The sequence below is a fragment of the Lepisma saccharinum genome, chromosome 18 (genome assembly GCF_977018435.1).
Source record: "Lepisma saccharinum chromosome 18, izLepSacc3.1, whole genome shotgun sequence".
NCBI lineage: Eukaryota > Metazoa > Arthropoda > Insecta > Zygentoma > Lepismatidae > Lepisma > Lepisma saccharinum.
Genome location: NC_139246.1, coordinates 58,717,672 through 58,745,338, shown reverse-complemented (window position 1 = coordinate 58,745,338; position 27,667 = coordinate 58,717,672). Strand labels below are relative to the sequence as shown.

Genomic DNA, 27,667 nt, shown 5'->3' with positions numbered 1-27,667 from the left:
TAGTTCAACTAACATACTGATGGATGGCAGAAGTTGTTCTTTTGAATACAGATGTTTACTTGAAGCTAAAATGTTCACTACAGAGGCAATTGTAGAGAGATTAAACATGATAGCTACTCCATACCAAGCTGCTAGAAAGTGATTCTGCTGAAGATCCAGAATGGCAAAATACTGGAAATGAAAAATCAGAAACCAGTAGTGGGAGCACTGATGAAGAAGAATAAGATTAAGGTGACAAGCAAGACCATGTTGGGCTATCAGAACCTCATACAAATGTTGCAGCTACAGGTAAGCCATATGTAATTATAAATGGGAATGATTGGAACTGGGCCTAATGGTGCTTGCAACATTGCAAGTGAAATTGCAACAAATGCAAAGTTGTCCTACATGTGGACAAGTGTTTTAAGGCGTATCATACACAATTGAACTAAGTTTGATTTATATTTGTCAGAGAAAGATTCCATCAAACTTGCATGCATTCATATTTATTGATGTATTATGTGCAAACGTGCCCTACACACTAGGGATGGCCAGATCCGGATCCTGGCGGATCTGAAATCTGGATCCTTAACATCCGTTGTTAGTCTTACACTTTGTAATTATATAACACTGCATATATTATAATGTTTCATTTTAATTTTTAAAACTGTAACCGTAGAACAATTGTATAATTTTTGTATAACATTTCTAGCTTGTTAAATGTGTTAAAGGTTTCATACTGGAATGTGTGTTTCCATTTCCAATACATTCAAATGAATACATATTCGTTTCAATGGCATTTACAAAATCACCTCTGACATTTCATGTTAAACAAGTAAGATTATTTTTGTGCACAAATGTGTTAGCCAATGCGTAGCAAAGCATTTTAGGAACAACACTTGAAAAAAAATCTTGTAGGACTAACTAATGAGAAATGTCTTTGTAATCGAAGATCATAATACCTTTTAAGGTGTGGTAATATTATAATGGGATTGAGATACGAAACTCTCGGATCCGGATTCATTTGGCCATCCCTACTACACACATGTGGAGAAGTGTCTTATATGTCTCAGTATAATTCTGTAGGTCAACTCACTTCCATTTTCACCAACTTTTTTCTGCCACTGAAGATGAGTATTTCCAGTTTTCTTCATATTTGCTGCATATATTAATTTCTACATCACCCACCCATCTAATATCAACGTACCATCTAACAGGTAGATAAAGATACAAAATAATCTAACAATCAAACAATTCATATCTTGACTGCTACAATCATGAAAATCGAAGTCTTCTTACCATATCACAACATGTACCAACCACAAACTGTTATATCTATTTTTTCTCTTACCTTACATCTTTGTAATGTACAGCTTCCTTCCAATGCCATGTACAAAGATATCACATGTGTATGTATTACCATGGAAACTTACTATTTGAATGACCAAATTAGGGAATGCTTAGGCACCAAGTTAAAAAGGAAGTTTCATCGATGAAAACAAAGCATAATGGAAATACATAATCAGCAAGATATGTGGCAAAATCAGCAAGATATGTGGAGAAACCCTGAATTGTACGCAGTTTGAATAATAAGTGAGGGAAAGTGGCTCACCTGTAACACATGATAAAAAATGTGTCATACAAAATGTATGCCCCACACACTCAAAATCGTGGCCGCGGTGGCTCAGTCGGTAACGCGTCTGACTACCATGCTCAAGGTCCCGGGTTCGATCCCCGGCCGGTTCAAATCCGGGAACTTTTCTAACGGTGGAAGCGGCCCCGGCGCCTACCCAGCGTCGAATAACATGGGTACCTGGGGGAAACCCTGGGGGGTAAAGGCGGTCAGGGGCATGATGCTGATCACATCACCCCCACTCACGACCGGATCAAGAAAGTGTGGGGCGTTACCCCCACACCCCCTATACGCCTTCATGGCGTGGTGCTATGCACAGGGGAACACTTTACCTTTTTTTTTTTTTTTACACACTCAAAATCAATTAAATTAGTTTGTCCCTAACACAATAAATTGAAGACAGAAATATACTTACCATTATTCATATTATGGTTCATTTTAACAGTTCTTATGTTACAAAAAAAAATATATTAACCCCGTAAGTGTGGATAGTGTGTATATATACGCCCTCTGCATTGTGCTGCTTTATGTTTGTTTCAACTATATTTGATTTACTGTGGCATATATAGTCACACAAACGCTTGGTGAGATAGTTCTAGCTGTAGTAGAAACAAAAAATAGTAGCAAGAGAGGAAAAAGACTAAACAAATTTTTCCCTTATTCTTCTATCCTTTTATCTTCTTCTTTTTCCTCTCTTGCTACTATTGTTTGTTTCAACTACAGCTAGAACTATCTCACCAAATGTCTGTGTGACTATATACGTATATACGCCACAGTAAATCGAATATAGTTGAAACAAACATAAAGCGTATATATATGGCTTCCGCACTACAGCAGCACAATGCGGAGCACGTATACTGAATTTGACGACAAAACCTACATTTTCCAGTAGCGACTTGTTCAACAAAATTCCACACTTAAGGAGTAAAATGCAATTATAGTTTATACCAGGACTTGAAATCTGTTTGTTTATTACTTCCTTCATTGATTCTATGAGCATTTCAGAACTTCACTGACAGCTTTAGAATTTTCCTTTATTCTTCATCCTATTTCCCCAGTTCTCTATTGCGTATTGACAAATGAAACTCATTTATTGGCATTTCGCTTGTTGCCTATAGCAATAAGAAAAAAATGTTTGTCCTTAAACTATGGTAATATAGTACATCCATGATGTTCCTATGGCAAAATTGGTGAAGAATTTGTCGTATAGATTCAATAATATGATGTCCCAGTTCAATTATTACACTTTCTTCCGCTATAACATTCCCTAAAATAATACGCAATATATACTGCTACATTAACCTTTATGCTCAGGCCATTCCATATATGAAACACAATAACATGCTTGCATTCCAAGCGGTGGCATTTAACATGGCATTTCTCCAAAACTATGGATATTTCAGTTCTGTTTTTTGTTCATTTATATACATATGAAGGTACGATATACTCAAATGACAAAATAATATAGTTATTGTTAGTAGTTTTTCAGGATGCTTTTAAAAATATGATTTTTCCGACGAAAAGTATGCAATGTTATTGAAACTGTAACATACAAACGGGTTACTACTTTTTGACCACTATTTATTGCTGATATGCTTTAAGCAGTCCATCCATTTACAAAGAAAACAAGAGGGAAATGCTCGACCCTGGCGAGACCCTGCGGTTGCGAAAAACTGGAGTCAAATAGTTGCACACTTCCAGCTGGAAAATCAACGCAGCTCATTTTTCATTGCATTTTCTTGGATTTGCACATCCATTATGTTCTATCAATTTCTCGAGCCATTCTCAAGACATGGCTCCTATCCTTTCAAAACACAGAGCTGCTTGTTTCGATGTTATTTTAGATATTGCCCTCTTAAAAAAAGAAAATAAATTATAGAGTCTGGATATTTGTAATGAGAATTTTACACACAGCCATACGAATTTGCTGAATGAGTTTAATACTATATGACAGAGAAAATTACAGAAACTCATTACCGAATCAAGTGTCTCAGAATAAAAAATATTATATAATATAGGGTAATAATATAATAACATGTAATTACTTTCGGATTCACTTATTTTCCTAAACCTGGTATAGTCATATTACAAATAGGCACTCGTCACGAGCAAACTAGTTTTGGTTTGAGCTGGTGTTTAAGTCCACTTTATGCACAGTAAGGCTAATCGGGACTGGACCTACGGTTTCACGTGGGATCCGAACCACTGTGCCATGTGTCTCCTTGAGCAAACTAGTGTCTTCCAATATTACTAGTACACTCTGCTAATACTGGGTTCGAATATTGGTACTGGTCCAGATATTGCATTGTGTAGCAGAGTATGACGAGCTTCATGACACCATGTATCAATTTTTGTAATCAGAAAATCTGGATTCAAATATTGGATGAAGTGCATGCTGATTATTTATTGCTCATCCATTGAATAAAATCAATTTCCCTCTAGGTTTCGGCACCAGTGTAACTTGGGGCTTAACATTTGGAAAGAAAGGGGGGGGGGGGGGCAGAACATTTACATTAGGTTTCCAAATGTTTGTTTTTTTGTTTTTTAAAATATCTACCATTGTACAGTCATGTACACTTCTGGATTATAACAATAACGTTGTCTCCCAATGGAATCATTACAACCTAGTAGCGTCCATGACTGCACATCTTAATAAACATGAAAATTTGTTTGGAGGAGGGGGGGGGTGTCCTCTCTTGCACCTTGCCCTGTACAGTTATGCCTATAGGTTCCGGCATTCCACCGGTAATACATATGAAAATACGAGAGGGTGGCTTGAAAATATCAGCTCCAGTACCTGATAATTTTGAGTCAATGACTTTTTTATGTTCCTTCTGAAAGTTGTTTGGAAGGATTTAATTTTCAACACTTGTGACTTATTTTCAACCACCTCAACTATACACCAGAAAAACAGTGAAGCAAACTTTGTGCATGCGCGACTTAGCCAGACTGGTGTGCAAAACTTCCAAATGTTTGGAATGCCTGAATCTTGTGAAAAATTGAAAGAATCTTGGAACTTGATCCCACCCGCAACCCCCCATCTACTTTCACATCTGGTTGTGACAGCAATAAACTGTTCTCATGCCTGACGCGAGGGTCAACGACCTTGAGGGAGAGAAAAGGATGCATGCTTGCTTGCAAATGGATGGCCTGCTTTACTTGTACATGCTGATAATGACAAAAATTGTGGTAATTTATAAATATACACCTAATGGAAGTAAGGGTTGGATCTGCAGGGTTGCCAGGTGAGGAGCAAATTAAGTTAGCACCAAAAAATACAGTTCTCTCACCAGGCTTGTAAAAATATGAGTGTTGGTTGAGTAATGGGAAGTACAGGTGAAGGGGGAGAGATTGGGAGATGATTGGGGCTGGGATTTGGGTTGGGAAGTTACTGAGCTGCTTTACATTTATTTTGTTGTTTTGAGTCTACAACGAGTCTACAACATTTTTCACTTAACATTCAGTATATTAAAATGAAGAAAATGGGCTTTGACATAATTTTAAAAATTCTGTCAAAAAGTTCAAATTTAAATTTTAAGTCTACTTTATGCAAATATACTAATTGAGACAGGAACTACACTTTAAAGTGTGCTGCTAACCACTGAAAGATGACCCCTTACTGTGAATCAAAGCTGAGACTCCACTTATTACAATTTCACTATTGGGGAAACCTTCAAAAAGTCTCCTTAAATTTTCATGCCCAGTGTGCTATAGTTCTTTCAGAAATGTCTTTAAAAGTAACATGCTCCTGAAAAGTACTAGTAAATTTGAGTGTCAATTTTCTCTCGTGGTTCAACTGTTAAAGCATTAGCCAAAATAATAAAGAATTGTGAATACATAAAGTATGCAATATTTTTAAAAGTGCATTCTCTTTGGCTTTTCAAAAACGATATTCTCAGTTAATATCCCTGTTTCAATGTTGTCCGTTAGGGAAGGTAAGGTAAAGTTCCTCGTGCACGTAGCACCATGCCGTGAAGGCACATTTAGGTGATGTGGGAGTAGGGCCCCACACACTAGACCACCCAATACGAAATTTTGCTCATACCAATAATGTTCAGACATAAAATTTATTGATGCTGATAACCGATATTCTACTGACCTGATATAAAATTCCAAATCATCCTTGAAGAAACTGAATGGTTTGTATATTTAGATATTACTTTAAAAAAAGAAAAAAACTATGGCATGTAGATTATATGTTTACATCCATAAAAGCATAACAAAATGAACAGAATATTGAACTAAATTATAAGATATTTATAGATGTATCGGATCAGTAAAATTCTGCCAATGGCAAAAGAGTACCGATTAATATGTCCCACAGTTACGGTCACAATGAAAAAGACAACATCAAAATGAAATCATATACTGCCATGTACTAAATTTGAAACACGTATACTTACGTTGTCTGCTGAAATTCTGATCTACAGTAAGTACACTTAACTACTGGGAAGGCCCCTCGACATTCCTGAAAATAAAAAGAAAATCACATGCTGGAGATGATGAGTAGCCAATATACATTATAAACACAAGGAAATTTTATTTGTTTAGTACAATAAATAAAAAAATAAAGCTTCCTTGTCCCCAATGTATTACTAAATAGAAGGGGTTTTTACTTCATGTTCCACTGATTAGGTAATACTTTATTGCTCTGTACGTAGTTCATACTTTAAAAATTCAGCCAGAAATGTGATTAAAATGTGATTGGGGCTGAATTCATTCAGATATCACTTATAATAGTATTAGAAAGCATTGGTTTGAATTCAGCCACTGATACTTGTTTTGGAGAGAGGGTTTGGAGAAAATTATGAAACTATCTCCATTTCATCTAAACACTTGGAGAAACAATTTTGGAGGTATCTCTAAAATACACTAATTAGTTCAAAGCAATAACACTAGGACAAAACTGCATCATTTGGAATATTAAACTATGACAAGTGGCCTTTGAGATATTTACTGTTCAAAATCATGGTACATGAATTATACAAGGTGCATTTCAAAACAAGGGAGCAATTGATTATATCAAACAAGAAAAGAAGTGAAGCAACCCTGTATTACTGGTTACAAAGATGTACATATCTGAATGGCCCCACGAGGGTCATAGAATATACTTCAGCAACACAGAAATTATCGCTATATCATCCAAACTATTGGGACAGAATTATCAAAGAAGCAATAGCCATCCATGGGGAAAAGGAGAATCTGAATCGCAACACAGTCAACAGTTCCAGAATTGACCTGGTCAATAGCCGTGAGAAATTATTCATCATTCGTCACCAGGAAAGCTTCAAGATGTACTTCAAATACTTCTACGGGGAGAAAATGCTATGTCAAATCCGTATAATCGAGAATTTAAGGATTAAGAAACAAAAAATTTCAAGTTTTGCTTTCTTACCGAGATGCAGAGACAAGAAAGTCATCCCAAACAGCTCACTTAAATACCCCATCAAGAACACAGCTACAGTCTTCTACCGCGAGAGCATCGGCTGCTCGGCGGGCCCATCATGCAACAGGTCCCAGCAAATTGAGTTACAGGAAGTCCGTAACAGAAACCGCTTGTTTTGTAATGTTTCCACTTTTCACAATTACAGTTACAATTACAATTGAAATAAGCACGTATCTTGTCGCAAGGATGCTGGAAAAGGTGTCCTCCCAAATACAAATATTTCTGGCATCTAATCTTAGATTAGACATCGATACTTTATCCTCAGTTGACAGAAAGGGAAGACAGCATCCCGGCGCATAAGGGAAACCGAAAGCGTAAAATGATATTTAAAAGTAATAATAATGATGATCACTAACCTCCTGTGTTATAAGAGATGTTGAAAATGACCTATTTCAACAGCAATACAACACGTTTCTTAGGTTCAAGAGATCCTCTCTCTCGTAATGGCCTGACCACTTTTCTGCAAGAGTTCGTTTTCACGTAATTATCGTACATAAAAACTCTTTGTTCAAAGCTATATTTGTTTAGTGGCATAACTAATGAATGAATAACAATTAACACAGAATAAAGCACTAGCACTGAATAGCACACTAACTCAATAACACAGTATAAACAACAAGTGTACTGATAAACGCAAACAGAAGTGAACATGAGCATGCACTCACTACGTCTGGTAGCCGACACTGTTGCCAACCATATTTCGGCAATGTCCCTACAAACGTAGTCAAAATGTCCCAACGCCAAGTAAAGCGACGGTAACGGTTCCGATTGTCTTGTGATTTCTCCTAGCACAAAGACTAAGAATTTTGAAAATCATTGTCACACGAAATTTGAACCTTCCTTAAAGTAATGAGCACTGTTTGGACTCGAAAAAAGTATTTATGTTGAAAAAAACAACTTGAAAATTACCTTACGCACTTCTCATGGACAAGGTATTCTCCATTGACAAGTGACAGTAAATATTGTAGAAGCATGGGAATGAATGTAGAAGTAAATCGGAACCTTAGTATAAAGCATTTTGGGACTTTATGTTAATACTAAGGGAACCAAACCTAACCACGAAAGCATATATTGAACAAAATCTTAAGTAATCGCTAAAACTCCGCAATATGTGTTAACAGACATACATCGAAATAGAACCATGTAAAAATTGCATTTGTAGCATGATGAAATCGCAATAAAACAAAAGGAACTTGGGCCAAAACAACTAAAAAAAAATACACCACCTCATGAGCATGCAAAACAGAAGGCAAAATATACACATTTACTTACAAAATCTTTCTGCTCGGTGCTTCCACAATTAAAGAAGGAGCGAATTTACAATACAGGACCCCTCCCCAATTTTTGTAATATTTCGCAACTCACTAATTGAGGCTGCCTAATCACGAATTTGAAGTTAAAATTTGGGGTCATGTGTAGAAATTGCAAAATAAGCTAAATTGAGTGGTCCGCGATCGGCATGATTGCTCATTATTTTCCGGAAGATTTTGTGTTTCCAATACTTAAAAAAACGAAATATACATTCCTGATATTACTACTACCCCAAATTTTAACTGTTTGCCTAACCTAACCTTACCGTGAATGGTTTGTGGGGCTACCCATGCATGGTTTTTCGACCGAAATTTTAACTATGTTTGCCTTGCCTAACCTAACCGTACTGAGAATGGTTAGTGGGGCTATCTGTAAATGGTGTTGTGCTTAATTGTGATTACGAACCAATAAAAATCTTATTTTCGTATCACTTTAACGGCAAACGTTCATCATCGAAGATGCCATTTTCGTATCCTTCAATTTTACGATCGATGCATTGTTGCCAAACTTACCTGTAATCAAATCAGTCCACATTCCACAGGTTCTTCTACATCGTGATTGTCACTGTCGCATGTAAGCACCTTCTTTGGGCAAAATACCGAAATCCATAAGTTTATTAATTAGCCCACGGCCATCCTCCTGCACACTCCACCTAACAATCTGTACAACATTAACAACTTTTTTACTGTTCTCTTCCGCCATTCTTACATGATCCATGTTCTCCAAGTATGAAATCAATAGTGTGGCAACGCTGTAGACAGCGTAACTAATTGCAAACGTCAATTGTTCATATCAACAAATATGGCTACCATACTTGTATACGGAGAATCATTGCGAGAACTGAAAAGCTAAGCTTTTTTACAACTTCTACACGTTAATGAATAATTTTTTCACTTCACCCCAACATGTTAACCTGAGATAAATCATCACACCTAAATATCTCATGAGTATAAGACGTAGCATAGAAATTACACAAGGGTCCAGTATTGTAAATTCTTGCCTTCATGAATAACGTTGAGTCGTTTACTGTTGATTACGTTATTTGAAGTCATTCATGGTGCTGCTGTGAAGAGATATATGTTGGTTGGTGATGCTGTATTTCCTGCAGTCCTTAACAATTCTGATCCCATTTTATTTCTCTTTTTTGTTTTTGTATCACTTAACATTGAAAATAATTTTTCCGTTTCCACGTTAGAATGTGGCAATTGTAGCACTATTTTCGGGAGAGTGGAAATGTTTTCAAAAAAGAACTTGCCTTGAAAGTTCTTAGTAACCGATAACATGTTCCAAAATTCTGATGGAGATTTGTTAGTTAGGTTTTTTTCCTCCTCCTCGCTAAAGTATCCAGATAAACTAATCCATTCATTCCAAACCGAGCACGAAGAAAGTGCAACTGACTGGCGAGTAAGCTTTGCACCTTTGCACAATAAAATGTTACTTTCCAAAATTGAAAAAAGTCCCTACGTTTTCCCTCATTTGGCAAAATCTGTCCCTACGTGGGCGAAATATAGTGAAAAGTCCCTATGCGTAGGTAGTCCCTACGGTTGGCATCACTGCCGACAGGTGTCACATTCGTACAGTATGAAGCGCCCTCTCGCAGTTGACAACTCCCCCGATAAGCTGCCGGCACTCTTGCGACAACTGAGGATAAAGTCGCGAAGTCTAATCTAAGATTAGATGTCAGAAATAAGATGCCAGAAATATTTGTATTTTGGAAGACATCTTTTCCAGCATCCTTGCGACAAGGTATGTGCTTATTTCAATTGTAATTGTAGCTGTAATTGTGAAAAGTGGAAACATTACAAAACAAGAGGTTTCTGTTACGGACTTCCTGTAACGCAATTTGCCGGGACCGCCGAGAGGTCAACGCTCTGTAGTAGCGAAATACTGAGATGCACCAGCATGGTGCTGGTAAGGGAAAGGGTACACTCCAAACTCCGGGAACATGAGTATGCCGACAGAAATCTACTGTACATGCACCTGAAAATTTCTTCATCTGTATCTTCAATGGACTGGGAATCGATTGACTCCACCACTAGAGCTCGTATGGAACTCAAACAAGAAAATTTAGTCATCTAGAAGCAGCCAGCCTACCAACAGCCTAACCAGCCAGTCAATGGTTAACCTAATGGACAGAACATTTAAGGAAGCCACACTATCAATCCTTTCGAATGGTTTGAACTTTGCTCCAGCACTGAGAAATATCCCCCTCAAGGACATAACCAGCAGTATCAAGCAGACTGTTAAAGATCTGCCCGATGAGACTGCCCAAGACATATGCTGAGAAACTTATGTGGTCTTTAAAAGGGTCGTTCTGCCGAGACCTAACATCTCACGAGCCAAGAAGGCCACACTTAAGGCCTTAAAAGAAGAACAGGACATTCTTTTTCTACCAGCACACAAGGGGAACGCTTAAGTTATTCTTCAGACTGCAGACTACGACAAGAAAAATTCAGGACAATTAGCAGACTCCACATACCGCAAACTCCCCCGAGAACCCACAGCCACAGTTGAAAGAAAGACCAAACCACTCCTGAAGAAAACATCATTACCGAAACAAATTCAGGATAAACTGACACTGGACGGAACAATACCACCACAACTGTACAGACTTCTCAAAATACACAAGACCGCAGTGCCATTAAGTAGTTGTATTGATACTATTATAAACTCAAGAAAGTATGAACCCCCCTCAAGCAGATTTGGCTATACTTAAAACAAGCTCAACATGCCCATATGAGCTTTTTGCTCAAGTGTGGAACCCCGTCTAATCCAAGATTTTTGTAAAAATGCCCTCAAATATTTCCTGAGAAAGTATGAACCCCCCTCAAGCAGATTTGGCTATACTTACAAAAATTGCATCAGCCGGATTTTTGTCCATAAACTTGTCAAAAATTGATATTTTTTGGCTATACCTGAAATTAAGCTAAAACCCATACCTACATATACATATTTACTTCAGGTTTAAGTTTAATTGGATGCCAGGTTCAATTTTTTTATCTATATGCAGAGCCCCTCTAGAATGGCAATGACCTTGTTATGTATTGATTTTTGCTTCCCAAGTAATGAAGCTTTGCGTGCAAACAATTGCATCAGCCACTATTGTGAGAGTGGTTGAGAAGAACAGATGCGTTGTTACAGTGCTTCTCATACTTACAGGCCTGTTTGTTTTAATATCATATTTCTGGTATATTGAACAATATTTTGCCTGACATCCAGCTTGTTTATTGTAATCCACTCATATTTAGGGGGTCAGGCTTATATCTGTCCCAGCCTGTTATACAAAAATCAATACAAAACAAGGTTATTGCCATTCTAGACATGCATGTCCGTGCAGGTATTTGTGCTAGGTCAGTGTGAATGAATATTTATTCTTTTTTCCACTTGTAGGCTATTGGCTTTACAACCTGTCATAAGATAAGCATAGAGTTTTTGATTTGGACCCCAAGAAATTTTATATAAATACCAAAGCCAAAAAATATTAACACACATACACATACACACACACACACACACACACACACACACAAAATATACAAAGCACAGTGCTGAACCCAGCTGATATTTTTTATCCAGCATAGAGTTTTGATTTGAAACCCAGGAAATTGTATATAATAAACAACAACAAAAATGCCAAGTCAAAAATATTGTAATCAATGCAATAAAAATATATCCAGCCCCAATTGGGCCAAGCACCAAAAGATTTGTAACCCGGACAAATACAGAACCCCTACAAAAATATGCCCCAAATGCCATAGAAAATATAACATGCAATACTTCACATATAAACATAAAGATACTTGCTCTGCACAGTTATCAACATTGCCCTCACAACCATCTACTTCTGGTCTGAAAAGGAAGCATGAAGCACCTGTTAATGCTAGAGCAGCAAAGCAGCCATGCTATGCACCCATCCATAGCAGTTTTAATGCCCAATTAAGAGATTATCGGTTTGTATCAGAGCCAAGATGTGGTATTAATAATTTTTTGAACAGTATAAATTATGATCTGCAGGCAATTCTAAATGCACAAAATGGCTCTTATAAGCTGTCCCTCAAATTGTTTACACAATATAAAAAGCCAAATGGCACAAAATTTACACAGCCCCACATAACAGAAACTGTACCGGTATATTCAAATGCAAATTCAGACAAAATAATAAGCAGTTTAATAGATCAATTGAATATTAAACACTCTGAATTTGCAGCAAAAGAGTCAGGATGGAGCCTATGCGGTTCTCCACACAAGTTATATGTTAATATTTCTGAATTCAGCCCATTACAAGGATCTACATATTTGCCATTACCTGCCAATATTAAAAACAAAAGAGCCGTGGTCAATATTGAAAATACCGACCAGAAATGCTTTTTGTGGTGTATTTTAGCTGTTTTGTTTCCAGTTTCAAGGAATCCTGAGAGAATAACTTATTATAAACAACATGAAAATGATTTTGATGAGGCAATGGAGGGTTTAGAATATCCAATGTCTGTTCAGAATATTGATAAATTTGAAAAAAGGGCCAAGCATATCAATGGCAAACAATTATCTATTAATGTATTTATTTGTTGTTGACGAATTACACAGACAGGCCAGACATAATTTTAAGAGACTCTCAGTAGTCACAAAGGGCATAGATGATTTATGGCAGAGCGACTTGATTGAAATGGCAAGTGGGCAGTTGAAAAACTTAGACAAAATCAACAAGGGCTACAAGTATCTACTCACTGTGATAGACACATTTTCAAAATTTGCCTGGGCTGTGCCACTCAAATCCAAGACTGGAAAATGTGTTACAGAAGCCATCAGGACAATCATCAATCAGAGTGGAAGATCCCCGCGCTATTTGCAAACAGATAATGGCAAAGAATTTTATAATTCAGTGTTTCAACAATTTATTAAAAGCCAGTCAATAAAACATTACTCGAGTTACAGTGACCTCAAAGCCTCAATTGTAGAGAGATTCAACAAAACCCTAAAAAATCTTATGTATAAACAATTTACCCTCCAAGGTAATTATAAATGGATTAATATTCTTCCAGAACTTCTACATAAATATAACAACTCGGTCCATTCCACAATCAACATGAAACCCTCTGAAGTAACTTCATCTGATGAGCAAAAATTGATCAGGACTGTTTATTATCCTAGATACCAGCCAACAAAAAGAAAGGCCAAATACAGGGTGGGTGATCAAGTAAGAATCAGCAAATATAAGCACTTATTCAAAAGAGGCTTTACAAGAAACTGGAGCACTGAATTATTTACAGTGGTTCAAGTTAAACCCGGGACCCTTAACACATATATAATAAAAGATCATCGAGGAGAAATTCTCAAAGGCCGATTCTATGAACAAGAGCTCAGCAAAACTAAACAGCCTGACACATATCTCATAGAAAAAATCATCCGCAGAAAAGGCAGCAAGTTATTTGTTAAATGGCTAGGACTTCCAGAACACAGCTGGATCGATGCAAACAAAATAATAATATGAGCACCTGGGATGTTATAAAAAGGCTGCCAGAACCTGAACAGCAGATTAAGAGAAATGGAAAATTGCTGCCTGAAAATATTAGGTGTCTTATTGTTGGGCCATCTGCTTGTGGTAAAACTACACTAATGGTTGATAATTTTTTATTGGCACCCAACTGGTTAGACTGGAAAAACAGGCACTTGTATGTTTTCTCTAAGAGCTTGGAACAATTAAAATATCAGCAGCTGATGAAGCTATATGATGGATTGGATATAGCCACTTTTGAATCAGATGTTAAGCCACTCCATGAATGTCTCGATAATTCTGTTGTTGTGTTTGATGACATTATACTGGATAATCAAAACAAGGTTAGAAATTTCTTTACACAGGGCCGACACAAAAACATTGATTGCTTCTACCTGGCACAGACTTTTTCTAAAATTCCGAAGCAGCTGATCCGAGATAACAGCAATTTTATATGTGTGTTTCATCAAGACCATACCAACCTCAAACACATACATGATGAATATGTAGGTGGGGACTTGAGCTACAATGATTTTTCCAAGTTTTGCAGCAGGTGCTGGAACCAGGACAGCTATGGGTTTGTCACAATTGATATGACAAGAACACCCAATAGCGGCAAATACAGAAATAAAATCAACAATTTTCTAGACATTGAAATATAAATAAATAAACATGAAAAGGCCAATCATTGATGATCTTAAGTTAAGAGATTATCTTGTAAAAAGATTTAAGGGATGGAAATCAGAGAACCGAGGAATTTATGAACAACACAAACAAACAGAACAGCCTGTAATTGATGCTATTAGTGAATTAGGTAAGAATATCAAAACTGTTACAGAGCAAAATCAAAATTTGATCACAGAGCTTGTACCTGTAGCTGCTAGGAACATATTAGATTATCCAATCACCCCACTTTCCAGTATTCATACACCTAGTCCTATTGCTCCTAGAAGAATTGAAGATACTCAGGATCCTATTGAATTGGGTCTTCTTGCTCAAAAATATTTAACCACACCTAAAGACAATAAAGATGAGGTGTTTGGCTTATATGCTGACACAGAGCTTGATGGCAGTATCATACATAGAATTGGCAATTTCAGAGTAACATTTATGGGGGATGATCTGATTGTTTATTCAGAATCTCGTCTCGGAGAAAAAGGTGCTTTTGTTAAGTACCCCGGCACACCTGGGTTGTGGGAACTGATGACTAGAAAAAGGCCTGGCAGCTATACAGATCAAGATTATGAGCATTACAAAGAAATATTAATAAAATCAGATGCTCTATACCAGAACAATGATCCCACACAAAAAAGAGTCAAGTCTAGCAGTGGGGCAAAATACAATAATTTAATCAAGCCCATATGGTCACAGATCAAGATTGGCAGTGGAATCAAACAATACAACACCCTGCCTAAAGAATTTGTGTGGGTTGATGATGTCAGGAAACTTGTAGATAGGTTATTGGTGATAGCTGGGGAGGAAAATGCTGGCAACCACAATTTTTACAATGAAAAGGTTGGAATTATGGACATGATAAGCACAAAATTGTCTAATTTTATAGTGAATGACACTAAGGGGATTGGATATCTTATAAAAATTATTAATACTCTACCACCTAAATTTTGGAATATTTCTGAGGGTCGGGGCCTTGTTAATGACATTATAAACAAGCTGCCATTTGAACTACACATTCCAGGCTATCAGTATTGTGGTCCAGGCACAAAATTGGACCATAGATTAAACAGAGGTGATCCTGGTGTTAATCCCCTAGATGCTGCTTGTAGAGACCATGACATAGCATACAACACACATTCTGATCTTGACAAGAGACATGTTGCAGACAAGAAATTAGAAGAGGCTGCATTTGGCAGATTTGTAAGCAAAGATGCATCTTTGAGTGAAAAAATAGCAGCATTGGGAACCACCATAGCTATGAGCACCAAACAAAAACTGGGGTGGGGGCTGTGAATATGTATATAATAAACCTACAATGAAGGCCAAGGGTGTTATGTATCAAATACCTTATGCAGGTCTTAAATCTCTTAAAACTATTGATAGTCTTTTAAACAAAAAGCAGCGCAAGAAAAAAAATTCTTGTCTTGCAAAGGGACATGGTATGAAATTGTTGCTTAGTAACCCCCATTTAAAAAAATTACAGCAATCTAGAAAAAAATCACATGTAGGGGGATTCATATTTACTATCCCGGCCATCTTAGCTGCTCTCGGGGCTGTTGGGAGCTTGGCTGGGGGATCAGCTGCCATAGCAAAAACAGTAATAGATGCCAAGAAAAATAGGGCAGAATTAGATGAGCAGAAGCGCCATAACCTGGCCATGGAGAAACAAGGCAAAGGTGTTAAGAGAGCCATGAATAAGTTTAAAAAAAACAAGAGCCGCTTACAAACCAAGATATTGAAGCTTTAATCAAGCCACTGGGCATCAAACATTTTAGAGGTGTGTACATGTCTGATTCTTTACCAGAACAACCACTCAACAAAGAGTGTGGCATTGTTAATTTGGATAAGTACAAAAATCAGGGCACTCACTGGATCTGTTATCTTAAATATTTAAACAATGAGGCATTTGTGTTTGATTCATTTGGAGGTGTTCCACCTGAAAATTTAGTAAAATATCTAAAATCAGCTAATCTTTATTACAATAATGCCCATGTTCAAAATTTCAAAGATGTTAATTGTGGACATTTGTGCTTATCTGTTCTCAGATATATGTCTCAAATAAATAAACCATCAATTGAAGATTTTCAAAAAGCCTTGTGGTATTTAAAACATCATGGGGGTATTCCATCTCACCAGCCAAAATTCAATATTGAAACTCAAATTGCATGATGACATAGTGTATCCCAAAACAATAGCTCTCAGAGCATTTTACGGCATGTACTTGATCCCCAATATTACACACCACAACAACACAATTGCAGTAGGGGATCAAAAAATTGTCATCACTCCAGGGCAATATAATCTATCCACTCTAAATGCACAATTACCCAGAGGTGTAGTGTTAACTCAAAATTCTGTCACTCACAGAGTAGAGATTGTATCTGCTACAGAAACAGTGGATCTGGGTACTATAGGAGAGCTGCTAGGCTTTGAGAACAACACAAAACTTGAACCAGCCATCAAACACACTGCTATGAATATACCTAAATTCTTAGCCATAGAGACTCTGAATATTCACTGTAATGTGGCCGAGGGTATGATCACCAAATCAAATGGCATAGGCACTCACAAACAAACTGGCATCATTGCAACATTCAAACCTAATTCTGAATTCATGGAGCCAATCATCTACAATCCATCCCCAACATTATATTTTCCTGTGTGCCATAATAGAATAGATTATATTGAATTGATGGTCACTAATGAAAAAGAAGAATTAGTTGATTTTGCTGGAGCCACAACAACTGCAATCATAGAGATTAATATTTAAATAAAAATACATACAAGAAGAAAATGGAAAATATTGAGAGTTATGAGCTACAATCATTCTCCCCAAACAGGAGGACATTTGCAAATTTAAATCAACCCAACACAGAAATTGAAGTTGATCTTGATGTTGGGGATGGATTTATACACCCCCACAGAGCAGATCTATACATCAAATTTGATGTTGTAAAGCTCAATGGAACAGATTATCCGGCAAATTCAAATATAAGATTGGTTGATAATTTTGTGCCGCATCTATTCTCTGAAATTGAGATCAGAAAGCATGGCGTTGTTATAAACAGAGTGGATTATCCCGGCATTACCTCCACAGCTTTGGCCACATTAAAATTATCCAAAACCGAGGCTTCTTACTACAAAATAGGTGGATTTGAGGCTGGTGATAAAATTATATCTAAGAGCCACACAGTGCTGTTCCCTATGCGCCTATTGCCAGGATTCTTCTCAGATTACAAAGATATTATGTGGAAGGGTGGTTTAAGAATTACATTTAGAAGAGCTGCAAATGATAATAATGCTTTGATGAGGTACAGCACATTAAACCCTACAGGAGAAGCTATGCCTAATACCCTACCTGATGCAGGCAAATGCATTATTCAGACTATGGAGCTAAGAATCCCGGTTGTTGAATATGAAGCCAGTTATGCTCTTAAATACAAAGCAGATATAATAAAAAATCCACAGGTTCTTTTACAATTTTATACATATCAATGTGTACAGAAGCCCGCATCTGGTTCTTATTATGAGTTTGATGCTACAAATTCATTCTCCAGTATTCAATATGACATGCCTGATTTTGTGGTGGTACTGTTTCAGACTGGGAGACACAATAATCAGGAAAAAAATTCAAGTAGATTTGATAACTGCAACATCAAGAACATATATCTTAAAAATGGCAGAAATGAGGTATTCCCTAGAGAAAATTACAATTTAGACATGTCCAAGAATGATTTCCTCAAATTATATGAGGCATTTACGGCATTCAAAAGGGTCACTACTGGCAATACTGACATGTATTACACACCAGATGAATTCAAAGCACAGAGGCCCATGTTTGTAATCAACACCTCAAAAAGAAAACAAGTTGTGGTGAATGACAGGACAAATATTAAAATTATCTGTGAATTCCATGAGGCATTACCTGATGACACCATATGTAGTGTTATTCTCATAGGTGAAAAATCATATGTTTATGATGTAAGAAATGAGAGAGTCACAGAACAATTCTAGAAGATATTTGCTCTATTATCCTGTTGTACAACACACAAACCTCAACTGTATTATCAGCTAGCAGTGAATATCTTATGTGTGGGCAGTTGTATGTATTTCAATCTTATATCAGGACTCGAACCCAAAGCCCCTGATTACAATGCAACAATATTAACACTTCTCCATATGGAATATATCCACATTTTACTGGGTTCTGAGACCTTAATACAGACAAAATTGGATTTTGACTGCAATGAATTATTCTCCAAGCCTTGCCTAGGCTCTTATTATCAGAATAATACAAAACTAGAATTGCTTTCAGCATGAAAAGCAGTTCATTGCTACTGTGTCAGAAAATATGTATCTTTATCTCAATAATCTTTGTTACACTTTTACATGTTGCACAGAAAATGTGTATCTTTATCTCAATAATCTTTGTCACATTTTTACATGTCACACAGAAAAATTAATGACCTCTTCAGTGAATCGCACAGAAAAATCATTAATGCTCCCTTCTAGCTGTATAGATTATATCTCTTGCGTGCCGGCAAAACATGCAAACAATTAATTATGTTTGCCTGCTTTTCCCCTATTGTATGGCTGAGCGGGTGGTTCCCAATAGAGAATAATTTTGCTCTGTTGAACAACACTTTTTACCAGGTTTCAGATCTGGGAGCTATCAACTAGGAATAATTATTCTCAAAATCTCACGTATGGAGATATTATTTTGCCACATGTATTTCAATCTTACACATTTTATCAGGATTCAAACCCGAGCCTCCTGATTACAAGGCAATAATATTAACATTTTGCTATCAGGGGAGGCTTCACATTTTACCAGGATTCAAACCCGAGCCTCCCGATTACAGGGCAATAAAAACCATGCACCACACTCTACTGGGTCTCAGAACCCAATAGATATGAGCTTTATATCAATTCAAGATTCCTGGGATTTTGACAGAAAAACACACTATAAGCAATAAGATCATATGGGAACTTGGCATAGTTCTAAGTATAGCCAAATCTGCTTGAGGGGGGTTCATACTTTCTCAGGAAATATTTGAGGGCATTTTTACAAAAATCTTGGATTAGACGGGGTTCCACACTTGAGCAAAAAGCTCATATGGACATGTTGAGCTTGTTTCAAGTATAGCCAAATCTGCTTGAGGGGGGTTCATACTTTCTTGAGTTTATAATAGTATCAATACAACTACTCCATTAAGATCGATCATTAGTGCCATTGGATGCCCCACATACACACTCGCCAAGTTCCTGACGTCCCAGCTACAAGCACTGACAGGGAAATGTGAGCACCACGTGAAAAACTCCACAGAACTTATGAAGACACTGCAGCACATTTTATCATCGCCATGAGACATTTTAGACAGTTATGATGTAGTGTCCTTGTTCACCAAAGTACCACTTCAAGATTCACTGGAGTTACTGGAACACCACTTCACACTGGAAATCAACAGACTATTCAAGCATACACTGACTGTGTCCTATTTCAGCTACAGGGGACAGTACTTTGAACAAACTCCCCACTCTTGCCTGCCATAGCCAATTTTTTCATTGAAATCTTTGAGCTAGAAGTGCTGCATACAGCTCCATTGAAACCTGCCTCCTTCTACAGATACGGTGACGACACCTTCATCATTTGGCTGCACGGTAGAGAAACTCCTCAGTTGTTCCATGACCCAAACAAGTTCACCATGCAGACAGAAGAATAACAGCCTTCTGTTCTTGGACATCCTCATTACACGAAAACCAGACAGAACTTTGGGACACAGGATATACTGAAAGCTGCACTCATACCGATCTATATCTCAGTGACAATAGTTTTCATCATAGAGTTGCAAAAAAGCCGGCTTTTTTGAATGGATGGTTTCTTTTCCCGATAAAAGGCTAGCTTTTTTGAAGAAAAAAAAAAACCTGGAAATTTTGGCTTTTTACCAATTACAGCTAACCTATTTCACTTGAAGTTACTGTGATGAATTTACAGGTTTGTAGTGACATATTTTACAACTAGCTAAAAAAAATTTACATCATATAGTAGCCAAAAGACAGATATTGGCCAATCCCAGTGGACACTAATTGCATAGTGGTTCAGATACAATTTTAACTCTAGCTAACCGGGGAGCTGGGGGAGAGGCTTCGCAGACCCACCCCTTGTATTTTTTAGATTTATCAACTGTTTGAAAACAATAAATTACATTGTTTCCTAGGATGTTCCCAATATTTCTTGATTACTTTTGTTCATAAAAACATAAATGTAATGTAATTAGGAGGCAAAATGCACTTGGTGGACATATCAGGAGCCATCTTTGAATGTGTGTCATTCGAGAAACTAATGCCAGTGACAGTGTATAATTGGTTGGTAATGATAGCAATTATTGCAATTATTATATTTAATAAAAAATACACTTCTGCAAACTAAAAAGCATTAATAAAAATTACTATGTATTTTGTGAGTTTTAGTGAATGATAAAATATAGCCTATGTGAGATACATGCCATGGTTATTTCTCTTATTAATGATGGTAATTTTTGTAATTATTATAATTAATAAATAACTGCTTATGTAATCAGCAAAGGAAGCAGCGATTCAATAATAAAATGGGTTTGACGGTCCCTTTGGAGGAGTGGTTAGCACATTGCGCTCACGCCAGGGGTTCCAGGTTCGAATCCCAGCCTGGGCATGGACGTTTGTGACTGAGTGTTCATTCATCAATTTCAGCATATAATCATTCATTCTCATCTTTGCAAATTAGCCAAAAATTGCACAAAAAACAAAATAAAATAAATCAGATCAAATTGAAATAAAATGGTTTCTTGAATTTTAGTGATAAAAACAGTGTGGTCCTGTGAGTCGCCCCACTATGTAAGTTTCTCGTACAGCAGGGGTAGGCTAGGGTTAAAACTGAATGTGTAGTCCTCATGAGCAGATCTGACCATGAAATGGATTTAAAACAAGCTTTTCCATGTTTGCGTCTCAATTTAAATGTTGATGTCATAAAATATGAAACAAATGTTAATATCAAAATATTAACATTTGTTAATAGAGAATCTGAATTGCAACACATGGCTCTGAATCTGGCCTGGCTAGCGATAGTCAGCTGGCAGTGAGGATGCAGCAGACAGGGCTCCCAATTGGTCAGCCATCTACACTGGGAATATCCAGATACATATAACTCAGGTTGACGCTCAGCACTGCACTTCAACCCTGAAGATGAGAGTGACATTAGCTCTCGAAAGCTTGGAAAGTCTTCCAGAATTGACCTGGTTGTAGCCAGAGAGAATTTATTCATAATGTACATATCTACTTCATTTTATAACATTATTTTCAATGCACTCTTGGTACCATGGAATAAGCTGTTTTATATTTTTTTGCTTAGAACGCACGCACAACAGACAGCAAATGCAACAACTTCGTTTACACAGAAGTTTCAAGGCTATCCCTAGAACAAAGATCACTTCTGTATAGGCTACAAACCAGGTACAATTCATTAAATAATCCTCCAAGTTCCCACCTATCCATGCAGGCTTTCAGAATGGCGTGCATCAAGCAGCTGAAAAGCAATTAATATTTACTGTGTCCTAGTTGTTAATGTTTTATTCTTGTTATATATGTGTCTGTTTGGTTGTCTGTGCTTCTCATTTGTTAATTTATTTTTTCTCTGTTCATATCCTAAAATAAAATGGATTTTATCTGTATTCAGGATTTTTCAAATAAATAAATGAAAGAGAATTCGTATGAAGAAAATATTGCAATTCACCTTGCCTTTTAAGTTCCATTTAAGATGGTATGTTCAGAAATACTTGAACAGGCTTCTTTCAAAAGTCGAGGCTTAAAATTCAGGAGCGGTCTTCCAAAGTGGTATGTTTTTCACAAAATGTGACTTAAAATTTTCATTTTCATCTGTAGTGGCTGTTGGTAATGTGTCTGACTACCATGCTAAAGGTCCCGGCTTCGATCCCGGCAAATTTAAATCTGGGAACGTTGGAAGCAGCCCCAGCGCCCACCCAGCTTCAAATGACATGGGTACCTGGGGGAAACCCTAGGGGGTAAAGGCGGTCAGGGGCATGATGCTTATTACATCACACCCACTCATGACCGGATCAAGAAAGTGTGGGGCGTTACTTCCACACCCCCTATACGCCTTCATGGCGTAGTGCTAAGCACAGGGGAGCACATTACCTTTTTACCTTTATGTCATTTCACCAATTGTCTAATTTGAAACTGAAATCATGTATGTGCAGCAAATTGAAATTGTATGAAATAACACCAATAAACAGGGTGTCATTTTAATGGCACCACAGAAACATATAAAGGGCAAAAAACAATACTTTTCTCAGTCGGTGCATAATTTTGGTGATACAGACGTTCAAAAAAGCCTGTTTAGCTACCTGTATGCTGGAAACCCAGCAGAACACTTGCTTGCATATGTGACGTTATTTCCAGTCATGTAGAGGTGCATGCCAAGGTTGCAAAGAACACACATATATTCTGTAAAAAATTACATAGATACAACCAGTCATGTTATGTGTTGTAAAACAAAGCGAGGGAACGCGTCACATAACCCAGTAGGAAGTAAACTGGTGATACAAGAAACGTTGAGAAAACAACATATTTAAAGGAAGTGGATGTATCGGGTATCGTCTCTTAGCCTTTGTAATTTATTTGCAAATATTGTTGCCTGGTTGATATCTATTGGTTAGTCTATCCACTTGTCCTGATACTTGTTGCAAGTGACACACTTCAGTTTACAATATAAAAAATGAACAAACTCAAAATTCCAAAAATAAGTACAGAAGGCAGTTAAATAATCTGGAGCGAATTTAAAATACCGGACCCCTCCCTGATTTTTGTAATATTTCACATACTCACTAATTGAGGACTCCTAATCACGAATTTGAAGTTAAAATTTGGGGGTCATTCGTAAAAATTGCAAAATAAGGGGGTCTGTGATTGCAACTGACAATGCACGACTGCTCATTATTTATCTCAAGATTTTGCATTTTGAATACTTAAGGAACGAAATATATATTCCTGACATTACTACGACCCCAAATTTTAACTATGCTTGCCTAACCTTACCGTGAATGGTTCGTGCGACTACCCGTGCATGGTTTTACGACCTTAAATTTTAACTGCTTAACCTAACCTAGCCTTACCGAGAATGGTCAGTGGGGCTATCCGTGAATGGTTTTGCGCTTATTTTGATAACGAACTGATAAAAAATCTCATTTTCGTAGCACTTTAATGGCAAACATTCTTCATCGAATACGTCATTTTCGTATCCTTCAATTTTACAATCGATGCATTGTTGCCAAACTTACCTGTAAACATATCAGTCCACATTCCATATGCTCATGTACATCGTGATTGTCACTGTCATCTTATATGTTATCCTCGATGCATTTCTGTGTGGGACTGTAGAGCTTACCGGCTAGGCGAAATAATTCTAAGGTACGGTCCAATCAATCTGTATAACATTAACAAGTTTTTTTACTGTTCTCTGCCACCATTCTTACACAATCCATACTCTCCAAGTATGAAATCAACAGTGTGTCAATGCTGTAGACAGCGTAACTAATTGCGAACGTCAATTGTTCATATCAACAAATATGGTTTCCATTCTTGTATACGGAGAATCATTGCGAGAATAGAAAAGCTTATTTTACAACTTCTAAATGTTAATGAACAATTTCTACACCTCACCCCATAGTAATCTCAGAAAAATCATCACAACTAATTATTTCTTGAGTATAAGCAGTAGCATAGAAATTACAGAAGGGTCCGGTATTCCTTGATTACTACTTTGATCTAGTCAAAACACCTAAAACTCATTTATTTTGTCCTTTTTAACATTGCTACCTACTTATTCTGCATTGCAGAACATTCTATAAGGTGTAATTAAGAATTTCTCAAGAAAATAATTTCAATTTTTCGTATATCAGTAATTGTTGTTGTTCCTTTCTTTCGCATCCGTGACATACAATATGGCACAAGTGTACTAGATCATCACGCGCTTGTGTTTTGTTGATTTGGAGTGGGTATGCAATGTTTCCAACCTTCTAAACCAAAAAAATACCTACTTCCGTGTTATTACACACATCAAAGAAAGTTTGGAAACACACCAGTTGATCAGTGAAATATGGAACAGTGCCTGGCATGTGACTCATGGTAGATGTCAGTAGAGACGTTACCAGCAGAGCAGACAGAAATAGCAGCACCACCATGCAGCATGGGTGAGAATAGTGCAACTCACAATCACTCTGAGCTGTCAGAACGGTAAGACGCATTGTGTTTCAGTGAGTTGCAGTGAGTGAAACACACCTGTCTGGGTAGAAAAATGCCCCCAGTAACGATATCAGAATACAATCATGTTCAAATTGTCACCTTAGTGGAGCAAGGTTATTCTTATCGTCAAGTTGCCCAACAAGTGGGTGTGATGCCTATACCTCGTTATCTTTCTCTACTACTCGGTAGTGTGGGTGTTTCCAAACTTTTTTTGATGTGTGTAATTTTCTATTTTTTCCAGTGTTTCAAATTATGCTAATAAATAAAATTTGGGGTCATATAACCATTGATGGATAGCCCCACGAAACAGTCACGGTAAGGGTAGGTTAGGCAAGCATAGTTAAACTTTGGGGTCATAGAACCATGCATGGGTAGCCCCACAAACCATTCATGGATAGTCCCACGAACCATTCACGGTAAGGTTTGGTTAGGCGAGCATAGCTAAAATTTGGGGTCACCTCATCTTCTTGAGAAAACACGGGGTCGTTGGAAACAGTGACAGGGTGTTATGTCATCAAACGCACGGAACATCCGGTTCTCATAGAGGAAGTACATGGAAGGAACGGCAATTGCGATATTTTTATACATATAAACATGAATTATCGCTAAAAAAGATGAAATAATGACAGAAAATACATTCGGTGATATTGCAATTACAGCCGAAGAAAGGAATCTGTGAGTGGAATACACTCATTATTTGAGTAAATGTGATGTTTCAATCATTGTTTGGAGGAAAAGATTGTTTAATTATCATTTTGCTTGTTTGTTACGGATAAAAAATATTCTCATGAAAAATACTCACATTAAGTATTAGCTACATAAAAAAATGTGAAAGCTGAGACAGGGTTGAACCAATAAATCAAACAGAAAAGATGAACGAATAAAGGTTTACTCATCTGACATGTTACCACTACACTACATATGTTGAGTGTGTGTCTGTTTAGTAATACCAAATACTTTTGGAATATCATATGGATGTAATTAGAACTACTTGTTACAGCACATTTGTCATAATTATTCTTTATTTGTTTCTTAAATTAAGCTACTGTTATTGTAAATAATGATCAATTTCTTTTATTATTCTTGATATCTTTTTCTGGTATGAATTCACACAAAAATATCTATGGTTGAATGTTACTGGATGTTGTCTTTGTAACCAACTGCATCATCATTAACTATACCCAGAGAGGACCATATTTCATTTGAACTATGCTCTCAACAGAGGTATGCAACATTTCTTTCTTCAACCTTGGTAAGAATGGAGCACTGACATATTTACCAGAGAAATGGCGATCAGTTTAATCGAGGATGCTGGACTGTCACTTTGTTTAGCTGAATTGTTTAGAATTGTAAAAATTCCTCAAGATTCTTATTCTGACTTACTATTTCTGTTTGAGTGTGTATTATATTAGCAGTTAATAGTTTGTAAATTCATGGAATGTGTGAAATTTCACTGCAGAATTTTTCGTCTAGTTGAGGAACCAATTCAAAGTTGGCTACTCTCAGCTGGAGCAGAAATGCAATGTTGCTAAGTTTATGAATTCAGGAGGTCAATTTTTTTCAGGGCGGACAAATACGGTATTGTGAAGAGTACACATGATCAAGTGGTGGAAGAAAAGGCTGTACAGCCTTAACTTCGTTATGGAAAAAAAAAATCTAGAAAACAAGCCATAAATAACTGCTAAGCCTCTGAAGTGTATGTTAACAGAATGAACATAAATCAAACCATGTAAAAAATGCATGCGTACCATCACTAGTTTGGAATGAAACAATCAGAACTTGGACCGAGAAACTAAATTTAACTCCCTAACAAGCATCAAAAAAAGAAATCAACTAAACAACACAAAATAACCTCATGATGCCACATGACTTTACACTGGGGTAATTTGTGGACAATGGCTATTGGGGGGGGGGACATAAGGTCCAAATTTCAGTGAGAAAAATGAGGGGAAATTGTATATTATGGCACACTGACATATCTGACAGTATTTTCTCATTTTCCTCTAGAAACTTTTAAGTGAGAAACACCTAATCTTGTAGGAAAACTATTGAAACAATTGGACTTGTGGGCAGGAGGGAGTTTGATATTATAACCACTTGAAGTTCTACTTCGATGACGGCAACTTGTATATTCCTTGTTTGAGCCAAGTTTCGGTTGTGTTTAGTTTGCAGGTACATGACAATATTTCCCCCGAGCAGGGTTGGGGAGGGGGGTTGAATTTAATTTTCAACCTTTCCCAGATGTTTCAATTCATATCCATCCCTGCTTTAAAATATGGTAAGCTACATCAATTACAAACTAACACTTGGAGAATGGGATTTCAAAAATATCGGTACCAGTTCAGTATATCAGAAACACATTAAAACCGGATATTTTGCGTTTTGGATGGTTCGTACTTACCAATTGTGTATTGCGGAACATAGATCAAGGTGGCATTAGAAAACAAACACAATTTTTCACAAACAGAGTGATTTTTTATTTCCTTTCTTTGCTTCCGTAACACACACTATGGAGGCCGCATCTTGACCCATGTTGTGGGTATGCAGTGTTTCCAACCTTCTTAACCGAAAAATACCTACTATCGTGTTAGTCACCGATGGAAATTGTACATTATGCACGGGTAGCTGATGGATAGTTCCACAAACCATTACGCACGGTAGCTGATGGATAGCCCCACGAACCATTCACGAATAGCCCCACGAACCATTTCCGATACGGTTAGGTTATGTTTGGTTCGGCAATCATAGTGAAAAAAATGGGGTTGGAAACACTGACATGCGCTTACATCATCACACGTACGCAGCATGCAGTTCACATAGCGAAAGCAATGGCAAT

General features: G+C 37.1%; 1 protein-coding gene across 2 annotated transcripts in view; it reads right to left on the bottom strand.

The window, feature by feature from the left end:
• Nucleotides 1-27,667, bottom strand: part of LOC146002600 (protein FAM76A) — a 111,679-nt gene that overhangs the window by 82,523 nt on the left and 1,489 nt on the right. For both annotated transcript variants that reach the window (XM_083140555.1, XM_083140554.1), the window contains exon 2: nucleotides 6,016-6,080. In XM_083140555.1, the coding sequence (XP_082996681.1) occupies nucleotides 6,016-6,080 (65 nt within the window). The remainder of the gene's footprint in view (nucleotides 1-6,015; nucleotides 6,081-27,667) is intronic.